Below are 21,638 nucleotides of genomic sequence, written 5' to 3' on the forward strand. Positions count from 1 at the left end.
TCTCTAAAAGGAAACAACAAAACTAAAATATTAATAATCGGTGTATTTAAAAATAGATATCAAATAAGATTTTTGATGAAACTCACACGCGAACCTGATCAGAAAAGGATTAGAGATTTTAAAACGTGATTCTTTCCTTTTCCAGATTAGATATGTGAATTTTTTTTAAACGGTTTATATCATTAAAAAGGAAAATAGGATCCGTAAACCCTTATATAAGGAGGGTTAAGGTATACTATTTTGTTTCATTCACACATTCATCAAAGCTTTCTCATTCAGCTAGTTTAAGATTTTGCTTCCAAAACTTTCACTATTCGATCATAGCTTGTAATGAGGATGATGAGCTTCGTGTTTGCAATGATGATGAGCTTCGTGGTTCTCTCGGGTTGCTGCTCAGCGAAGATCTACAAAGTGGGAGACTCCGAGGGATGGACTGCCAAGGACGACGTCTATTACACGTGGGCCGAGACCGACCATAAGGAGTTCCACGTTGGAGATTCTCTGGTCTTCGAATACGATCCCATTGTCAACGACGTGACTCATGTTTCCGGCGCTCTGGAATATGAGTTTTGCGACTATTCTTCTCCTAAAATTGTCTACAACACAGGACACGATGTCGTGACTCTCATGGAACCAGGTTTTCACTACTTCATCACCTCGAATCAAGTTCAATGCGTATTGGGACAGAAGCTCGAAGTTCTTGTCATCCATGACCCGTCACGTCCGGTTCCTCCACCACCACCGAGCAAGATCCTTCCTGTCGGAAATACCTACAAGGTCGGAGGAGACTCAGGAGGATGGAAAGTGTATGATAGTGACTTCTATAACAAGTGGAGTGAGGAGAAACAGTTTCATGTTGGAGATACTTTGTTTTTCGAATACGACAACGAAGTCAGCGACGTGTATGAAATCAACGGTGATCTAGAATTTATGACGTGCGACCCAACGTCTCCTGTAGCTGTGCACAAGACAGGACACGATCTTGTTAGGCTTATGGAACCGGGAGTTCATTATTTCATAACCTCACCCTCGGGTTCTTGTGAAGCTGGGCTTAAGCTTCGAGTGATGGTGGGACCACAATCCAAAGCTGTTGTTTTCCCTAATTTTCCCAAGAAGGTGGACTTGTCAGCTATGGAGCGCCTCAACAACTGGTTGAAGACTTTCAAACCCCAGCCCCATCATTAAACCATTTGTTTTTGTTTATTGGTTTGATTATTTGTAACCAGTTTGGAGTTATTGTTGTCTCTTTCTCTCTTGTCTACTTTAGCTTTTTTGTTTTAAGAGTGTACTTATCTATCACAGTCATTGTAGAGTTTATTTGATTCGAGGAGTATTAATAAACGATGTCTTTTGTTGCCTTCAATAATAGAATCCAAGTAGAGAAACGATATTAACATGAGAGGTTCTACTCATGCTAGCTACTTTGTTGATGAACTTTTCTCCATTCCCCCTTTGAATCCTTCAAGATCTTTACTGCAACGTCTGTACCGCTTCCATCTGATAGTTTTCCTTTATAGACTGTTTCAAATCCTCCTTTCCCGAGAACATGGGAGAATGAGTTTGTCATCTTCTTGACTTTGGCATATAACTATATCGTTTCAACGTTACGATTGCTTCAATGTTTTCGCCGCTCCAATCACTCTTTCTTCGTCTTTGCTCTCACCACTACCGTACTCGCAGTAGAAATGATCATCACAAGTAAAGCTGTTGAGATTCCTGTTAAAAAAACAAGACTAAAAAGTTATGTTTACATGTACACTACTAACCATAACTTTGTAGAGGAAAATCTTACCAGAGACGAACAAATGGGAAGCATAATGAAAATTAATGGCAATCTCTTAGTCATTAGCCTCAGAGGAAAGGAAAATATTAATTCAGTATCTCACCAGAAAACCCTTTATATTTTCATGGCCAAGGTAGAATAGTATTTTGCTTCTTTTGTTTGATGACTATCGTAGGAAGGTGATTTTTTTTATCTCAAAATAATCATTACAACTTTTACTTATGGGACATCATTTACACAGTGGAAATATACAATGATAAAGTCCAACAATATCAAACATGAGTTTAGGAAGATTAACTCTCATCTACAATATCTCGATCCGGTTTTTTGGGAAAGTTTATCTTTTTTTTTGAAACCTGAGTTCAGAGTATCTTGGCAAGGTGAAAGAGTTCATCTCTCTAACTGGCTTGATGTAGGCATACTTGAAGTCTCTTGACTCTCTTCAGCAGATACCATTACTGCGGGTGAGCCTAAGAGAGGCTTAGGTGGAACATGCAAAGCCTCTAGACTTCACTCTAACATTTCAACGACTTTGTTCATCGATCGACGATCAAATGGATTTGTTTGAATACACCATAAACCCACCAACACCATTTTTTTCACTAACTTATCTTCTTTCTCCGTCATTTTGTTGGGGGTGAATTTACATCTTCCCTAAATGTTCATTAGACATTAAATTAGGCCCACTTCATTATGAAACCCTAGACATCTTTCTTCTATAAATAAGGAGTTCTCTCCTTATTAGAAAGGATCGTCTCTTCTCCATTTTAGACTTAGAACACTTCTTACAAAGGGTTTATAGAATCTTAAATTAATTTACACTAGAAACCATTCTTATAATACAATTTTTGATCAATAAACTCTTTTTGATTCATTTCTCATTTGATTCCTTTGAGATTTCTCCTAAACCTCAAGAATCTAATATTTTATCTTTAGATTCTTTTATTGTATTGATTCAACAAACATCACCAGCATAAACACCATTTTTGGATCAAACAGTTAGCGCTAGAAAGAGGGGGCTAAGGAGAACTATCTTCAAAGCATGTCAAATTTGGGAAAATCCTAGATCTGTGCTCATCAAACTCGGTCCAATAGATAAGTTTACAAAACGATATCTCATTACAAAATTCGATTTCATTGACTACAACATAATATACACATGCTAAACCTATGAAAAGGATTTTAATTATTTTTTTAAAAAAATTATTATTATCTTGGATTTAGGAGTCGCCGGTCAAAACGGAGATCGTGGGAGTTCCATCATGGTCCCGACAACAATCTAGCTTGAGACGGAAGCAGAGATCGAGCAAAGCTGTTGCGTGGATTTACATCCCCTCAAGCCCACCGAGATCGAACCGAAACGGTGACATCGTCGTCCTCCGACAAAGGAAACAGAGGCCACTGCGGGTCGGTTCTTAAACTGATGACGTTCGGGAAACTTCTAATCTCCGGCGAGTTTGCAACCGACAACAAGCCGCTTCGTCGTTTCCCTCCGGGTCAGTTCTCCGCCGTTGCTTCCTCAGATCCGTCGAAGCTCCACTCAACTGCAACCGGCAACAAGCTGGTCGTACAACACATAGCTTTCGGGGAAAAGAGGTCTGAGATCTCCATCTCTAACCTCCGCCAGACATCCAGCGAGTGGGCCAGTTCAGCAGCGGCCTTCGAGTTGATAGTGAAAGCTCATCTACGGACCAGAGAGCTTCAAAGCCGCGGGCTAGGTGATTTGGACTCAAAGATGATAACTTTCGCGAAGCCCTGATTGAGCCCAACCACGATCTCGTAATCACCTTGTCACAACGATCTCGGCGTCTCGTTATCACACGATCTCGGCGTCTCGTTATCACAATGATCTTAGCGTCTCGTTATCACACGATTCGAGAGACTGTTCTACGAAATCATCTCAAGCTCTCTAAATCATCTCAAGCTCTCTAAATCATCTCAAGCAAGGAGACTTGAGCTCTGTTTTTCAAAGACGAGGACGCTCTCAAGCCTCAATGTCAACAGAAACAGTTTGTGTTTCATCTTCATCTTAACTGATTGTGAGAAGCGGAGATTGCAACATCTCGCAAGGCATGCTCCAGCTTTTACTGCCGCTGTTATGATTCCACTCAGCTTCACATGCTTGTTCACTGCTCCAGACTCATTGCAGTGACCTCTCTCATCCTGTCTTTAAGCTCAGCCTCTCGGACAGAGGCAATCACGTGATGACCTTGATAGTAATGATCTTGTCTCCACACCCTGCTTCCTGTGCTTCACCACCATGACGTCTTCAAAAGCTCCGTCAATGGCTTTGTTCTCGGCATTCACCTCGTCACGTCACTAGTGTCATCAAGGGATCGTGAGAATCACGAGGAAAGAGGCAACAAGAAGCGCAGAACGTTAGGCTTCAGATACATCAATCTCTACGAGGCTTTAGGCTCCATCGTTGCAGTCTTGCGAGATCAGGAGATGAGATTGTTCTTACTGAACTCTTCTCCTCTCCTGTTTGTGCCAGTTGCGGAGAGCTCTAGAGAAGACCTTGGGAGATCACTGTGAACCAGCCACCTCGCCACAGACGTCTGGAAGCTTGACACAAAGCCATCTCGGCATATTCATGATCCCAGCTGTGACACCTCAAGAACATTGGATAAGATCGTCGAGACCGATCTAGTAAAGCCACCATGTCATCTCGCCACGAGCTCGACGAACAGAGACGGCCCCGAGATGAGAAGAGTCATGATCTCTAGAGCAGCTCAAAGCTTCAAGTTCTGCTCAAGCTCCAAAACGAGAGAAAGAGGGCGCTCGCCGTGGGGAACATATGGGTGATCAGACCAGCTCAGCCTCTCTTTACGATCAGCTCATGATCCACTTCAAAGAAAAAGTCTCATATCCAACAACCAGCAACTACTCATCCTCAAAGATAAGTGTTGTTTAATCTTGATTGCTTTATTGCTTGCAACCTATGCATACTGTCGATTTATAAATAAATCACTAACATCATATGCAAGAGCCAAGCAATTATTTGATCATCATCATTGCTTGCTTATCAATTACACAAAACTTTGATTATCTCTTTTGGATAAACTTGATCTGACAATTATCATATTTTTCTTTGTGAGCCAGAATCAATTGCGAGGCAGACATATGACAATCTCACACTCTGGTACAAGCTCTAGCTGACGTGATCACGGTCCGCATAACTCCTGTTGACTTCATCGTCGCCAATCGCGAGCTCACCACAGACCTCACAACTCAACAGCACAAGCCGGCACATTTCTCAACATCATTATAGCCTGACGAACACACAAGCCAACAACTTGCTTGGCACACACGATCTCAACACGAGACTTCGGGTCAGCAATAGTTCGGTAAACGTGTATTGTAAGCACAAATTTAAATTGAACTTACTTTTTATTAGGCACGAGTTTGCGGTCGACTCGCTTATTGTTAGACACGAGTTTACAAAAACTCGTCTTTGGCTAGGCATGATTTTACAGAAGCTCTCCTTCTACTAGGCACGAGCTCTCAGTAAACTCGCCTCTGTCTTAGCATGAGTCAAGTAAACTCGTCTTTCGCTAAGCACGAGTTTAAAGCAAACTCGTTTCTTACTAGGCACAAGTTCGAAATAAACTCGCCTAAACCATCATAGGCATGAATATGTCTTGTTCATTGTCTAATAAATCCTATTCGTAAACTTTACAGAGATCGATTTCATCTCTCTCAACGAACTTGGGGGACTTACTGTTGGGGGTGAATTTACATCTTCCCTCAATGCCCATTAGACATTGAATTAGGCTCACTTCATTATGAAACCCTAGACATCTTTCTTCTATAAATAAGGAGCTCCCTCCTTATTAGAAAAGATCGTCTCTCCTCCATTTTAGACTTAGAACACTTCTTACAAAGGATTTATGGATTCTTAAATTAATTTACATTAGAAACCATTCTTGTAATACAATCTTTGATCAATAAACTCTTTTTGATGTTCATTTCTCATTTGATTCCTTTGAGATTTCTCCTAAACCTCAAGAATCTAATCTTTTATCTTTAGATTCTTTTATTGTATTGATTCAACAAACATCACCAGCATAAACACCATTTTTGGATCAAACACATTTCATCTCCAAAAATCTTCATGGTCTCTTCCCTCTCAAGATCTTTATAAATCCAATCCGGAAAATACATAGAACTGTTGTTAGATCCGGACTTTTCAAGCATTTCTCTATTCTTTGCTCCCACAATCTCAAGAACCACCATTCCAAAACTATACACATCCGACTTATAAGAAACTCCTCCCAAGCTTTTTGAAAACACTTCGGGAGCAATGTACCCTATGGTCCCTCTTGCATTGAGCATCGAGATGATACTCTCCTTTTTTTTGCAAAGCTTAGCAAGACCAAAATCTGCAATCTTCGGACAAAGATCTTGGTCCATAAGTATGTTTTGTGGCTTTATATCGAAATGCACAATCCTTGATACACAACGGTTGTGCAAGTACTCTAGCCCTCGAGCAACACCTACGGCTATGTTGTATAAAGTTTCCCACTCCATCTTCGTTGACATATTCTCTGAAATATATTTGTCGAGTGACCCATTTGGCATAAACTCATAGATTATAGCTCTTTTGCTTCCTTCATAGCAGAATCCAAGTAGAGAAACGATGTTAACGTGAGAGGTTCTACTCATGCTAGCTACTTCATTGATGAATTCTTCCCCACTCCCCTTCGAATCCTTCAAGATTTTCACTGCAAAATCTGTACCGCTTCCATCGAGTAGTTTTCCTTTATATACGGTTCCAAATCCTCCTTTCCCGAGAACATGCGCGAATGAGTTTGTCATCTTCTTGACTTTGGCATAACTATATCGTTTCAACATTACGATTGCTTCAATGTTTTCGCCGTTCCAATCACTCTTTCTTCTAGGATTCTTTGCTCTCACCACTACCGTACTCGCAGCAACAATAATGATCATCACAAGTAAAGCTGCTGTTGAGATACCTGCAAGAAGAAGAAGGCTAAGAACTTATGTTTCCATGTACACGAGTAAGATAAAGAGTATTGTAACATGATGGATAGAGCAAGCGAAGGGATGTTACCGAGTATGACTTTTAACTTCAGTGGAGACTTATCATCTGCAATGTATCAAAACAAAATTTATGGTTAACAAAGCCAAAAAACGTTAATCATTGTATGACGAAGAAAACAATTAGTATACTTACGTTTTGCTTCTGTTGTAGTTTTTTTATTGGTGAATCCAAGAGTTTCAATTTTTGTTTCACTTTTTATGCGTCTTCAAGCGAGTATCATAAATATGTACATGTATCAGTTTACTATCAAAATTATTTGCATGTCAAAATGCATTATCGATTGGGTGAAGACATACAAGAAAATTTATATTATAATAAAAAAGTTACTCTTTCGTAAAATCGCTTTAAAAAAGTGTAAAAAAAATATCAAACCCAAGTTATTGAGATACAAATTCCAACATTTATACCACTAAATTAAAGGATAATTATTATAAGTTATTCTCTCTATGTCAGCATCAGCTGAGTCCTACTTTAAAAAAGTGAAAAATAAATGTCAAATCCATTGTTCAAACTCGGGTTATTGACATACACACTCTAACATTTATACCACTAAACTAAAGGATAATTTGTATATTAATGGCCGAAACTAATATATATTTATGAAGGTCGGAAGACCTTGTTTTTTCGGCTTACTCTAAGGATCGGGTCTACAAGTGTATTATGGATTTTATTTTTAAACGGGATTCATCACGTTATATGAAGAAAAAGCTTAAGTTTGCAACAATTATAGTTTCTCATATTGTAAACCGTCGTTGTTTAGCATGAGTTAGGGATATTTTCATCATTGTCTCAGACAGGTCTGCGTTACAAAGTTGCTTTGTGTGTCTATTAGTAATCTATTTTTTCACCGATGAACTCTTCATCTCTCCATCTTAAATTGCTTGATCATAAATGTTCCTGATTTGTAGCCCATATGTAAACTTTATGTATATGATTCTCATCTTTGATGAACCCAATCTGCATATCCACAAAACTCATTGATTCCTCTTAGCTTTAACCATCTTCTAGAAAATATCTCTATATGCCTCTTCAGTTCCTCAAACCAGCATCTCTGGCGTACGTTACTCAACCTTCTAGTCTTTCCATCTTGGTTGTAGTAGTCAGAGCATAGTCGTTGGCCTCCTCCGCTTATGGGATTCCATGAATTTCAAGAAAGACAGTTAGTTTATGGAAATCACAGTTCTCTTCTTTGATGAAAATGTAAGTTAATCTTCGATCTATCACACTTATTTAAGATAATTGTTTTTAATTGATTTCATGATTCTTTGTTGAATAATACTATTTGCAGATTATGTGATTCATGGGTTCATTCCGTCGGACGTGCTAATCAATACATGTCATCTTTGAAAGCCGGTTCCATTGTGAAAGTCGTTCATTTTGAAGTTGCTAGGTGCTCAGGCATATACAAGATAACTGATCATTCATTCCTTATTCGTTTCATCCCACCAGCCATTATTGATGAAGTCATCACGGGTGCTCCTAAGATCAATCTCCAGTCATGATTAGACTGTTTGATAATCTCCAAGTGATTGCGAACACAAACCTAGTACTTCAAGGTATATTATCATATTGCAGATAGGTTTATATTATGCTTCGATATCATACTGATATTTAAACTCGCATATGTGGTTGGGAAAATCCATTATGTCCAAGGCTTTGACCTCACCAAAGAAACAACTCGAATTATTACCCATCAAATAAAAGAGAAACAAACACATGCACACCAAGAAATACAAGAGATAATCCCGACAGACACAAAGGCGGCAATAACATCTCCACCTGCTCACTCCTCTTGTCTTAAGAAAATAGCTTACATGCCCAATGGAAACAGGTCAATGATATTGTCTTCTTATGTGAAATACATAAATTCGTTTAAAACCCATTAAGGTCCAAATACTCAAAATTATCACTCATTTTATAGTTATTTCTACAAGTCTTCATGTATCTGTTTTAAAGGTCCGGTAAAAGCAACAAGTTTAAAAATAAAAAAAACATATAATAAACATAATAAAAATAATAAAAATTATTACTTAATACACATAACTTACACAACTAACGTGGAGAAAAAAATATCCAGAAAAAAATATCCAGAAACAAAATGTACTCTCAACAACCTTAATATAATTTATGTACTTTCAACAGTACAAAAAACAAATTAAAAAGACAAACAAACAATAAGTCTCATTAACACAGCAAGCAACACGAACTATATCAATCACATTATTAATACAGTTTAGTCATTCATAAGTGAAAAACAATGCATACACAGTTCATCATCACAACTCTAACCCTATAATAATAAAAAACTTGAAGAACATTGATCAACCCAAAACGTAAAATTCACTATTACAATAATCCTAATAAATATTGAGATGAAATAAAAACTCTGTCCACGATCTCGGGCTTGCGCGGAGCAGTCCTCCTAGTAAATATAACTAGTGAGAAATATCAAATAGACAGTTTTTTTTTCAAAATGTGTTACATAAGGACATGAGTCACATGACTCTTGATTTGGTGGGTTTTTTTGGTTTTAAGATAGCTAGGAGTCAGGTCCGATCCTACAAAATTCAGGGCTAGAAGCCAACAATAAAATATGGGCCTATTTAAAAAAAAACTATAAATAAAAAAATGTATATGTGACCTAAGAGCACAATTATCGCATCGGTTTCTTAAAAAAGTTTTTTTTTGTTTATTTGACCCAAAAAAAAAAATTAAAAGTGAACCAATTGCGGGCCGCCATGTGTCGGTGAAGCCCGCAAACAGTGCAAAAACTCCTCCTAAGATCGATATTTATTTCGTAGCTTTGGGGACCGAATTTTAACTTTTTTGTGGAGTCCACACCTAAAAAACTCCCTAAGAACTCCGCGTTGATGATGGTCTAAGAGTTCGAACTCTTAACATCAATGAGACTACTTTGATGATCTTACCAACTAGACCATTGGAGAGTAAATGAGGGCCGAAATTATAAATATTTTTCTAGAGCCGGAAGCTCTAGCTTCTAATGCTTATACGCAGGGCTGGTACTGCTAGGAGTACATTTGACGAACCTATGCCAATGTCTTTGACTTGTAAAATACGATATAATATACAAATTGAACTACTACTATTATAGTTTTTGGTCAAGATTGGAGGCTTTGAAGCCGTGTGGTGTTCGACAGAATCGACCCCACCACAAGATATGAGACAAAAAAATGGAATGGAAATTTACCTCGTGGGGACTGGAGTGAAGGAAGGGCAAAAGGTGATGACGTAGTCGATGGAGCCTGTGCATGCCACGTAGTTGTCGTAACTAAAGTCGAAATTAGCTTCTGGACACGGGACCTTGAAGCTTTCCGAGTAAGAAGACGACGTGCAACCTGATGATGACTCGCACGGGTTAGTGCATGCGATTGGCCGTTCCTCGGCATCGAGCACCATAAGGTCATACGGACAAGCCTGGTTCAGGTTAACGACATCGCAACCCACCCTGGAGCATACTCGACCATAGGGGCTTCTTTGTGGGACCACCAACAAGGGAAGGTTGAAACCGTAGACGACATTGACGCGGTACAAGTCAACAGTCCCGTTGTTCGTTTCAAACTCCGCTAGAGTCATATTCCTTGGGGATTGGCCGTACTTGCCGCACTCAATTTCACCGGAGCCGCAGTCTCCCGTAGCGCACGAGAATTTGCCTGTTGAGTTTCTCGAGCAGAGCGTTCGACCCCATATCGCACCTGACCCAAACGGCGACGCGAGGATAACACGCGACTCTCCTTTCTCTAAAGCAAATCCAGTGGTGCCGAAATCATTAAAAGAGTTGGAGAATCCAGGCCACACGGTGTAATCGCATTTGTTCTCTATGGTTATGTTCTTCGACGTCACTCCTACCAACACAAAAAGGAGGTGAAAAAAAAAACAAAAAAGACCGAACTCGATATACCTTTGCCAGAGGAAAATCCTTACCAGAGACGAACAAATGGGAAGCAATGATGAAGAATAATGACAATATCTTACTCATTTCCTCGAGTGATAAGAAAATAATAACAAAAAGAAGGGAGAAGAGGAACTAAAATATTAATTTAGCATCTGATTAGAATACCCCTTTATATTTCCATGGCCAATGAAGAATAATATTGCTTCTTTTGTTTGATGATTGACTATAGTAGAAACTAGAAAGGAGATTTTCTCTGAAAAAAACAAGTATATACTTCTATTGTTGGAATGGGCTTAGGGTTCTAGAGAAAGTGAAAGGGAACTCCACTAGAAATGAATACAAAAGCAAGCCCAACTGTCTTTTTGAGCTTCTTTAGTTTTATTGGCCTGTTGTTATTCGCTACAATTCTAATGGTTTTTCTTTTATGTAATTTTAGTTTGTTTTCTATACATTTTGAAAACAGAAAAATCGGAAGTATATCAAGTTTTTAGTGCAACCTTTCCGGAATTACTCTCTTTTTTGTCAACGTTTCCTAAAATTTCTTCCTCATTATTCTTCTTTTAGTTTCAGATAAATAAACCCAAAAAGAGAATAAAAAGTTTCCAAAAACTCTGACAAAGGAGGTAACCCCCAAGACTTGAAAGAGTTGCGAGAGCCCATGACTATTCAAGGACCATCATCATGGTCTTGATCATGTCCATCATCATCATCATCATCCTACGGACGAGATTTTCTCGTTGACTTAGATTTTATAAGTGACGTTGAGGGATGGCAATGGACATGTGAAGTACTGAAGGAACCCCCTCACTTTTACATCTGAATTTCCCTGCTACGTTTATGAAATATACCTCTTTATAATTTTTTTTTATAATAATACATTTTATTTTTGATCAAAAAAATAATAATAATACATTTTATTTTATTTCTATGGATAAAATAAATAAAAGACGACAACACTTTCAAAAGAACAACTTAGATTTTTTATGTTTTTTTTTTGACAAAATTAAATTTTTTATGTTGAAGATAAGATAGAGGATAATAACTAATAAGAAACTGACATACTATCTTATGTTTTTATTTTACCATTTAACTTTTTTGGAGTTAAATATAAATGTCTCAGTAATGAAGAAAATTAATAAGAGAGACTCGTCATTTTGGCTGAGAAGCATTATGGTGATTACGTGTTTTTCATGCTCTCAGTTCGTCGGCGTTTTCATTTATCTATTTCTGGTACTATGTTTCCGTTTCGCTCACATATGTTGTAAATTAAAACTTTCGGGAAACTAAATGAATTAACTAATTGAGAAGATGAATTAAAGAAGTTCCAAAGGTACAGCAACTTGTGCGACGCTTTTTAATTTGCTTGTGAATGCAGATAAAAAGGGAAAGCCCATATGATTGGAACAACTTGACGAATATATTCATTATTTTTTAAACAATATCGAGGAGTCTAAGCTTTATATGTGGTCAATGTATATTTTTCACTGTTATATAGATTAATTAAACCACAAATGAAGGTGAATGTCTTAATGGTCTATCATGTCCACAGAACGATGTCTAGATAGACACGCAATTAATTTTTTAACCCTAACCTTAGTTGGTGTACAGAGTAAAGATTCCTTTTCAAAAAAAAAAATCGGTACTAATTAAAAACTCGTGATGTCGATTACAACACATACGGCATACATGTTAAACAGATCAAATCCTAGCAAACGAAATCAAATCTCAAAAGTGAAAAGATTCCTATAATCATTCTGGAATCCTTCATAGTCTCATAGACAGATAAATGTAGATATACACATCGTTGGTTTAGTTTTAATATTTAACATAATCTTGGTAGTTAACGATCAATATATCATGCTTTGATTTTAGTACTTGCCAACGAGGCATACTCAGTGGCGGAGCCAGCTTGACATGAGGGGGGGTCAATTGACCTATGTGCCTTTTGAAAATTTTAATTTTTATGCTTATATAAGTCACATTTCACCGATAATTTGGTATTATGACCTTCATGATCTAAGTCTAAACACTCTATGCACCTAGTCAATAAACATTTCCGTTTGATCATTTACTTATGGTAATATTATTGACCCTTTTGAAAATCATTTCTGCCTCCGCCACTGGGCATACTACTTCGTAAAAAGAGTTCGGTAGTGGTGGGTGGGCAGATTAGGATTATATGCTGAGGGAATATCAAAGTGATCATGTTTTTTAATTAACCACTAGATCCCCTCATCAAAACAACTTCAGTGCTGGCTCGTATTTTAATCGACTTCTTTATATTATAAAAATTTGAGTATATACAAAGGAAGCACCATGTTGCCATGTGCATGCATATGATGAGAGCTACTCTCTAATACATTAAAACTTAATTTACTTGCCAAAACTGAATGCTATGATTTGGTAATTTGTTTCTTGATTTTTCTTATTTTCCTTTTTAATCCATCCACCATAACATTAATAATGTACCTAATAGCAATGGCTTGTTTCAAGTTCCAACCAATGTTCATTGATAAATCTTTTAGCAAATATTTTTGTTGGACCATGTACATGTGAGTTTATATTTCTATAACATCTATAACAAAATCAAAACCGAAAGGTCAATATTAATAGTTATAAGTCTTTGTCACTCACAAATTGGTCTTGATCACAAATATGCATTGGAAAATATTTATAATAAAGTGATTGGCTAAATATTTTTTTTAACATTGATCGTATATGAATTTCAGGTGTATAATATTTTATTTCATGTGGCTATTTTATTTTGTTGATTATATTTAGATGATGTGAAACTGAATGAAGTTTTAGGTTTATTAGACAATCAAGTGAATATGATCAATATCTATATAATAAAAGATTAGTTGGAGAAAAAAAAATAGTTGGATGTCAAACATCCTCTAGGTTACTTTTGGTATCTGACATGTTTTGGTAACTTCGTATTTCATTTCATGTCATGTGTTATTTCATATAACAAATGACCTTTAGCTCTAAATTACAACTATATTGTTAATTTGTTATACCATGTCAAGTTCTATAACTTTGAAAATAATCTGGGACCAGCCCATGCACAATTATATATGAACAGTTTAGCTAGAATAAGGTGAGGAAAATGCACGAATTATTATCTTAGGTCCATGATTAAATTATTGTTTATCTTCTTTTGTAATACTTGCAAACAATGGCCTTTCTTTTTCGGAAAATAAATAAAAATACGTAGCGATGTCTATTGCATATAAGTTCATCTATTGTAAGTTGACCTAGTTAATGTGTGGTCGAAAGATTTGCTTATAAGTTATAACTAACCACTAAGTAATGCATAAAAAGTTAGGGATAGATATTTAATAAGTGGCCTCACGAATCGCATTTCTATGGCAGAATTTATGACTTTGTCTGCCTATTTGCATATACATATATGACGATATTAATCAATTTTCCGTAGTATTTAGCTATAACTACTTCGTGTACATTATTTTTAGTAAGTACACCTTCCTAATTCATTAGCTTAGTTGAGGTTTGGCTTTATCTGAAACTTATTATGAGATTTGTTTTATTTGAAATTAATAACTACCAATAATGTATAGGAATAACACATTAATCCAATCCAAGTTGGATTTTAATCGATGTGATTTTATTTCCCTTTAATTGTCTATTGCATTTACCAATGATAGGATATACCTAACATTCTTTTTATTACAAATATATAACTTAAAAATAAAAATTATCAAAATAGAATTAAATATTTTATCAAAATAAATAAATATACACTTATACCCATAGAGTTAATTAATCTACACATTAGGATTTAGAGTTAAGCGGTGTGGTAGGAGTGAGCATTCGGGTATCCGTTCGGGTTCGGATCAGGTATTTCAAATTTTCGGGTATTTCAATATAGAGGTGTAGAACCCGTTCGGGTATTTCTGTACTTCGGATCGGGTCCAGGTATTTTTAGTTCGGATTCAGTTATTTCGGATTGATGTGAGCTTGCCGTTTGTTGACGCGGTTATACACGGAGTAAGGGCCTTGTTTACAACTTCAGTAGCTGAAGGGGAAGAGGAATTGAAGATCTGTTGGTAGTAGTTAGCTATCACTTCAGTTATCTGCTTATCTTCGAAGACTGGATTTCCATCTGGGTCCTCGATGGTTGTCAATCTATTACGAGCTCGTCTGTTCTTTTTAGAAGCATGAAAGAATCTGGTGTTCTTGTCTCCAAGAGTCAACCAAAGCTGACGGCTTCGCTGTTTCCAAAACTCTTCTTCATTTCTGTGAGCTTTAAGCAGTTTCTGATTTATTGAGGAGATCAAGAAATCCTCCGTTTTTTCATCTGACATTGTCTCATCTAGTTCCTTTCTGAGTTCCCCTATTGCTTTTTGGCTGTTGATATAGTTGAGTTTGCTTCATCTCGCTATTGCCTGCTTGCATCTGTTGATCCTCTATGAGACAGAGAAGTTTGGATTTCCATTCCAGACATCATTTACTAGCACTGTAATCTCTTCATTGTCTCTCAACCTTCTGTCGTATCTGAACAAGCGCTGCGGCTTCTTTTTCTTGCTGTCAAAGGTTGAAAGGACTGGTTTGTGGTCGGAGCCTTCAAAAGGGAGATAGTGAGTGCGTCATGATATCTTGTATAATTACATGATTTTAGCCATTAATTCTTGTACATTTTGATCATATAGATTAATAATTAGGCATCTTTAGAGTCCATATTGCATTCATTGTCCTTATTAGGTGTTGGAGTGTGCCATGGAGTGATTTGAGATGTTTGGGAGCATTGTGATCCAAAAAGTGGTGAAAGATGAGCATGGATGGAGGCCTTAGAGAAATCTTCTGTTGCTAAGATTTTGTGGAAACACAGAAAATTGAGTTAGCTTTCTAGTGGAAGTGGTTTCAAGTCATTTGGAGATGTAATGAAGGAGTTATGATCAATTTACTAGAGGCATATCTATCCTGGTCGAGCATCGCAGAGTGACATTCCAGAGCGACACCATAAGGTAGCTCCCAACCCAGAGCGACCCACCTACATCACTCGCCTTTTCATCACTTTGGAGGCAAAAAAAAAATAGGCATGGAGCGACCTCTCAGAGGGACCACCTGAGGTCGCTCCCAAGCCAGAGCGACTTCCCGGAGCGACACCACGAAGTCTCTGCGCGTCATTTACTCAGTCGAAACTTATGATTTTCTAGGGACCTTTTGGTCATTTGTCTTGACGTTTTACACTTTCTAAACCTAAGTTTAAGTACCTTTTGTAAGCCAAGGAGGCAGGTTATCTTTTATCTTGGAGAAAAACCACCAAAAACCTCTTGAAAAAGTTCATCTCTTTGATTCATTTGATCATATGTTATCCTGTTGATTTCTAATCTATTATTTGTATTTCTCTACATGATTAATCTGAAATCCAATATGGGTTTAAGAGGAATCATGAAGAGTAGTGAGTAATCCACTCATGAATTCATGGGTTAGGGAGATTAAGGGTGATAATGCATCTTCTGAGTTGGCCTCTCAAAAGTTGATCTTTAGGCATTTCCCACCCACAAGGTGTTTATGCCTGAGACAACTCTCCTAAGCTTTTAACATACTTTACCAAAGATATTTGTTGTTAAAGGTGTTAAGATAGCCAATAGACTTGTTAGTAATGATTGCTTTCATATTATTAAACCAAAAGACATTTAATGTTTGAAATATGTTAGTAAATGAACATTCATCTAGACATAAAATTTGTTTAAGATTGTGTCTAAGCTTAAGGTTGATATTTTGATTGATCATTTGCCATCCTTAGTTCGAAACTTGATCACCCAAGGTCTAATTCCTATACCCATGAATTCTCTTTTATCATAACCAAAGAAAGTCACTTCTTTTATTGTTTTATTGTTATGTTATTGCATTCTATTATTAATATTAGTTTAAAACCATCCAAATTATTGGTTGCACTTAGATTAAGTACGTACTTGCATTCTCGGTGCTTTGAATCCCTTAGAATTGGTTCGACAATCTTTTATACTACATCATTTGTCTTAGGAGACTTGAAAACTCCTAACATCACATCCATTGGGGAAGAGATCAATCCAAGAGTTATTTGCCATAGCTCGGTCGAGGCGGCAATGGACCAAGTGCGTGTGTCTAGTCCCCCTCCATGATAGGAAGTTGCCAGTGTGCTTCAAATCAAACAGATCACAAGAAGATAAAAAGGACCTGAAAGCGCTGAAGGAGTTCTCAAGTCTCTCTCTGCTCCCTGACTTTTATGTATTATTTATGATCTCATTAAAATCCCCAGTTAGGAACCAAGGGTTGTCTCTATTATCTGATATTGTTGAGATCTGATCCCACACCGCTTGCATGTTGGGTAGTTCAGGGGCTCCATACAAGAAGGTGCTATTGAAAGAGACGTTTTTGAAAGAGATATGTGCATCGATGAAGTTCTGGTTAGAAGACATAATTTAGATGTTCACGTCACTCCTCCAGAGCAGAGCGAGGCCTCCCGAGCATGCTGTAGTTGGCGATACCAGGAAGTATGATTCAAACATCAGAGCTTCCACTTCTTTCAGGACAGTATCATCTGCATTTTTTGTTTCTGATAGGAAGATGATGTCCGGGGAACACTTTGCGTGGAGTTCTTTGAGCCTTTGGACTGTTTGGGGGTTCCCAATACCACAACAGTTCCAGCTAAGAACTACTAAGGAAGAGGGGGACAAGGGGTGCGAAAATCCTGCTGCCTCTCATCGTTTTGCATTGTCCTTTGGTTTGTAATCTCTGTAGACCTCGGAGTTGTTCTGCCGCTTGATCTCGTTGTCATCTGAGATAAGATCGGAGACGCAAACGAGAATCCATGATGTGAAGGAGATGCTCGAGATAAGTTTATTTTCCTAGAGTTGGTCCCTAGCAAGAGCCTTGGGCCAGGGGTAGTTTTTTTCTTTCTTTTTCTTGCACTCCTTGATGTTTTAACGTCCCTTTTAGGTGACTCTGGAATGGTGGCGAGCTATGAGGTGTTTGCACTCTCCGGGATTTCGAGTCTTGTGAAGACATACGAGCCAGAAGGAGGTAGACTTGGTTGTTCCAACCTATCGAAGACCGTTGATGGAGTGACAGGGGTCGTCTCTTTCGCTAGGTTTGAGGCAGCTGCTTCAATAATTCCTGCTGCAGTTGTTGCCATTAGATCATCTTTTTCTCCAAGTAAGACTTGCTGTTGTCTAGCAGTCCTTTCTGCTGGATCATCAACATTCAGATATTGTTGAGTAACTTCCCTAAGTTCTTCGAGAACTTCTTCGGTTGTAGGTAGCGGATGCTCTTGCGGGAAGTCGCAGATAGCCAAATTTCTTCCTAGTGGTTGTCTATCTTCAAGCGCATTTCTTGGCGAGCTTCTGTGGGGAGTATCATACTCAACCTGATCCTTATCCGGCTCTGGGCTCCTGTGTGTTTGTTTCTCTCTCCATTGTAGGTTGGGAAGATGTTCTTGGTGGAGGGAAGGAGCCCCATGTGTGTTTCTTGCATAGCGCCTCCCTGGGGTGTGCTGGTGGTCCTCTAGTTAACGTGGTATATCAGAAGCCTCACTTCTTCCTCTCGATGGAATAAGTTTTTTTTTCAGAGGTGTCCTCGAGTCACTGCGATGGGGATCCTACTGCCAAAAGGATTTCCATGCATGTCTATCCTTTGGTGAAAAGGCTCCCTGACTGAATCTACTCGTGTATATGTCTCAGGGGGAGAGGATATGTGGCCGTCCCTCGCGTTTGGTGCTTGATGTTGGGTAAAAGAGCTTGTAGTGCTAGGCCCCTTTAGCACCTCCAGTTTTTGTTGTTGTTTCAGAGAGGGGCAATCGTCAGAGGCATGCGTCAGCATAAAACACAGAGCATCGGTGGGACTTCAGATTCTCGTAGTCCAGAGACACCACTAGTTCTTCTCCAGAGTCGAACTCGATCAAAGGGTCTTTTATCAGTGGTTTGAAAGCATCTACCAGGACCCTGACTCTAGCTGAAGTTTTCGAGATGTGGTAGTCCTACAAGTGACCTAGGTCATGGCCTATGTTATAGATCGTCTTCTCATGCCAGTAATGGAGCGGTAGTCCTTGCAGCCTAATCCAAAAGGGGATCTGAGATGGGAATGTAGAGGAGATGACCGGTTCCCATCGTTGTATGACAACCATCCAGTGGTGGTAGTGATACGGTCTGTTTGCTAGGACTTTGTCATGTCCTCTTCGAGCTCAAAACTGGATTGAAAGCAGTCCAAGCCAAAATCTGAGCATGTGACTCTCCCCTTCAGCGACCAGTTTCTTGGTAGGGATGAGATAAGCGAACCTATTGGCTGTTCCTTTGCGTTTGTGACTCTACCGATAAGGGTAAGTTCATTATCTTTTATGAGGGCTGATGTGTCGATCTCCGGAGCCCTGATGCGTTTTCTATCAGGATCTCTTGCTTGCATATCGATTTGTTTGCCTTTCTCAGCAGTAGAATACTTGCGAGAAACCATTTGAAGATTGATTCCGCACCGGTGAAGAATGCGTGTCTTATAAAATGAGTTGCAGCCGGTGGAAGTGACCAGTGGAGCAAAGCGACCTGAGGAGTGACTGTCGACTCAAGGTAGCTGCAGACGGGGAAGACGGACCCTCTGGCTTCAAGCTAGGGGCAGAGCCCGGCGTTTCCGACGGTGGTTCGGCGGGGATTTGGTCGGAGGGGGGCAAGGACCGAAGGTCACAAACCTACGCTCAGCTATTACCTTTCACTATTCTTCTAAGTAAGTTCTTTTTAGCAACACTTCTAAGTAAGTTTATAACACTGTAAATAGACTTTACTTTACCATCGTTACATATGGTTTCACAAGTGAGTGAAGTTTTATTTCAAAAATTGTTGTGTCCATTCATTGACATAAAACAATATCATCCTTTCTTCAGTATCTTTATTATTCTATGATGTTTTATTTTTATTATTTTCTAATTTTGTTATTGCTATTACATAAATTCCAATTTTAATACCAATAAATGAAAGTATCTCGAGATAGGCAAATATCAGACTCTACTTAGAAACCTAATCTACTAGGGTACAATGAATTTATGTTCCATGGTTGAACCGGACTCCGGTTTAATAGAAAATGGTAGCTGGTTCGGGGATTGGCTTTCTACGTGGTTTGAAACTGAATCCTTTAATATACTTTGGCTTATTTTCTTGCAATTTAATATGCTACATTCTTTTATTTTGCTTTTCGTATTTGTTGCTTTGGTCTTTTTAATGATTTCATATAAATATCGAATATGGGATGGCTTATATTATCAAATTTAGCTAAACATCATACTTGTCTCCAGTGCCACACCTGAGTACAAGCCAATCAAACATATGCTTGGAGCCTTAAAAAGTTATATTACTATTAGGGGCCAATTCTGAATAGAAATAAATAAATAGCTATGTTGATAGTGTACGTATTAGAAGTATGTATTGACGATTATTTACTTATTCTCCGGATTGTTATCCCTTATCGAAGCCATCCAATCTCTTTGATACATTGTTGTTCCCTAACTAGGTCTGGAGTGCCTCTAGCCCACATGGTCATGCTGGACTATACCATACACCACGAATTTTACGATCATGGATTGGAGATTAATAGTTTTTGCGCCATGCATGCTTGTGCATTTTCATGATTGTACTCAGTTCTCTAGGATTACGTTTGATGCTACCACTCTCAATCTCCTCACAATATCTCCAGTAGCAGTGCATGTCCAGTGGTGCCTTTGTATAACCATGGTCAGTGACTGTCCGGCAGTTCCCTTCATACAATCAAAAGGCTTTTCAACTGTAAATTATGAAATTTGTTTACTAGCATGTTTGAGTTGTGTTTATACTAACATGTATCTATCTATTCTAATAAGTTTTTTTTAATTGCGTATGAGTGTCGACCTGGTGAGCTACCAGTCTACCTTCATATGTTCTTCGTCGCTATGTAATGTTTCTTGGTTGTGGTACTCACCACGGAATCCAGTATTGGAGATGCAATACTCGTATGTGCACGTAAGCTTTGGTGGCTACCTTTTTTTACGTGAGTCTGAAGATTTGATCATGAAAACTACCGAATTTCTAATTAAAGCTCCATGTTATCTCTTTTTATCTTAACCTAGTTCTATGGTATTTATTTTATTTATCGTTTTTTTTTTCTTGTTTTAACATAGTTTTCTTGTTTACGAGTAACAGTCTTTCAAATCGTCAAACAATAGTTTTCCTAAAAAACAAAAAAAAGGTTACAAAAAAAATTAAATTCGTCCGGACCTTACTCTTCTCAGAACACAGGAGTATTAATTGCAGTAACTTAGAACATAATTAACGGTAAAGTTCTTAGGCATAGGCTTTTAGTTTTTTTTTTTTTTTTTTTAAATAATAATAATCGAACCAATCGCGAACCTTCATGTATTGGTGGGGTACGCGCACAATGCAAAAACTAAACTAAACTCGTCTCTTCAAAAAGAGACAAAAGAAACCGCTCTTAATAATATGGTGAGACCCGCTTATTTTTAAATTTTTTTTTAAGAGGCAGCTATAAAAGTTGTTGTTAATACTGCTCTTAAAGAAACTGGTATCCAGATATGTATATGCATTTGATACTCTGCATTTCAATTTCCAAGGAACCGAGTTAAATCAATATAAATAAAAAATATTTTCTTTTTATTTTTTTTGAACAAAGAAAGAATATTTTCTTTTGGATAAAAAATAAGAAGAATATTAAACACGCATGATAACGACTAAGAGCATCTCCAACCCTACTGCATAATTTGTTGTAAAATAGAGTGAGAAATTGAGTGATGAATAAACAAAAAACCCATTACTCTATTTTATACTCCATTTTGCAGTAATGAAATAATGAGTTTTTTGTTTATTCATCACTCCATTTCATATTCCATTTTACAGTAA

General features: G+C 37.8%; 2 protein-coding genes across 2 annotated transcripts; one reads left to right on the plus strand and one right to left on the minus strand.

Annotated features, from left to right (window-relative positions):
* The first annotated feature begins 316 nt into the window (after nt 1-316).
* Nucleotides 317-5,542, plus strand: LOC106449939 (early nodulin-55-2-like). The gene has a single exon (XM_048769148.1). The coding sequence runs from the start codon at nt 331-333 to the stop codon at nt 1,183-1,185; it is 855 nt and encodes a 284-aa protein (XP_048625105.1). The 5' UTR covers nt 317-330; the 3' UTR covers nt 1,186-5,542.
* Nucleotides 5,543-5,722: 180 nt separating this feature from the next.
* Nucleotides 5,723-11,157, minus strand: LOC106424675 (PR5-like receptor kinase). Its single transcript, XM_013865431.3, has 5 exons — nt 10,791-11,157; nt 10,057-10,711; nt 6,981-7,051; nt 6,858-6,893; nt 5,723-6,759 (listed from the first exon to the last, which is right to left on the minus strand). Exons 1-5 carry the CDS (start codon nt 10,843-10,845, stop codon nt 5,843-5,845), a joined length of 1,734 nt encoding a protein of 577 aa, XP_013720885.1. The 5' UTR covers nt 10,846-11,157; the 3' UTR covers nt 5,723-5,842.
* Nucleotides 11,158-21,638: the final 10,481 nt, after the last annotated feature.

Source organism: Brassica napus, chromosome C9, assembly GCF_020379485.1.
Source record: "Brassica napus cultivar Da-Ae chromosome C9, Da-Ae, whole genome shotgun sequence".
NCBI lineage: Eukaryota > Viridiplantae > Streptophyta > Magnoliopsida > Brassicales > Brassicaceae > Brassica > Brassica napus.

Excerpts from the sequence above, each read along its gene's own strand:
- LOC106449939 (XM_048769148.1), top strand. The coding sequence starts at position 331 with ATGAGGATGATGAGCTTCGTGTTTGCAATGATGATGAGCTTCGTGGTT.
- LOC106424675 (XM_013865431.3), bottom strand. The coding sequence starts at position 10,845 with ATGAGTAAGATATTGTCATTATTCTTCATCATTGCTTCCCATTTGTTC. Across the intron at positions 7,052-10,056 it reads TTCACTCCAGTCCCCACGAG|ACGCATAAAAAGTGAAACAA; the intron begins GTAAATTTCCAT and ends ACTCGCTTGAAG. Across the intron at positions 6,894-6,980 it reads AACTACAACAGAAGCAAAAC|ATGATAAGTCTCCACTGAAG; the intron begins GTAAGTATACTA and ends GATACATTGCAG.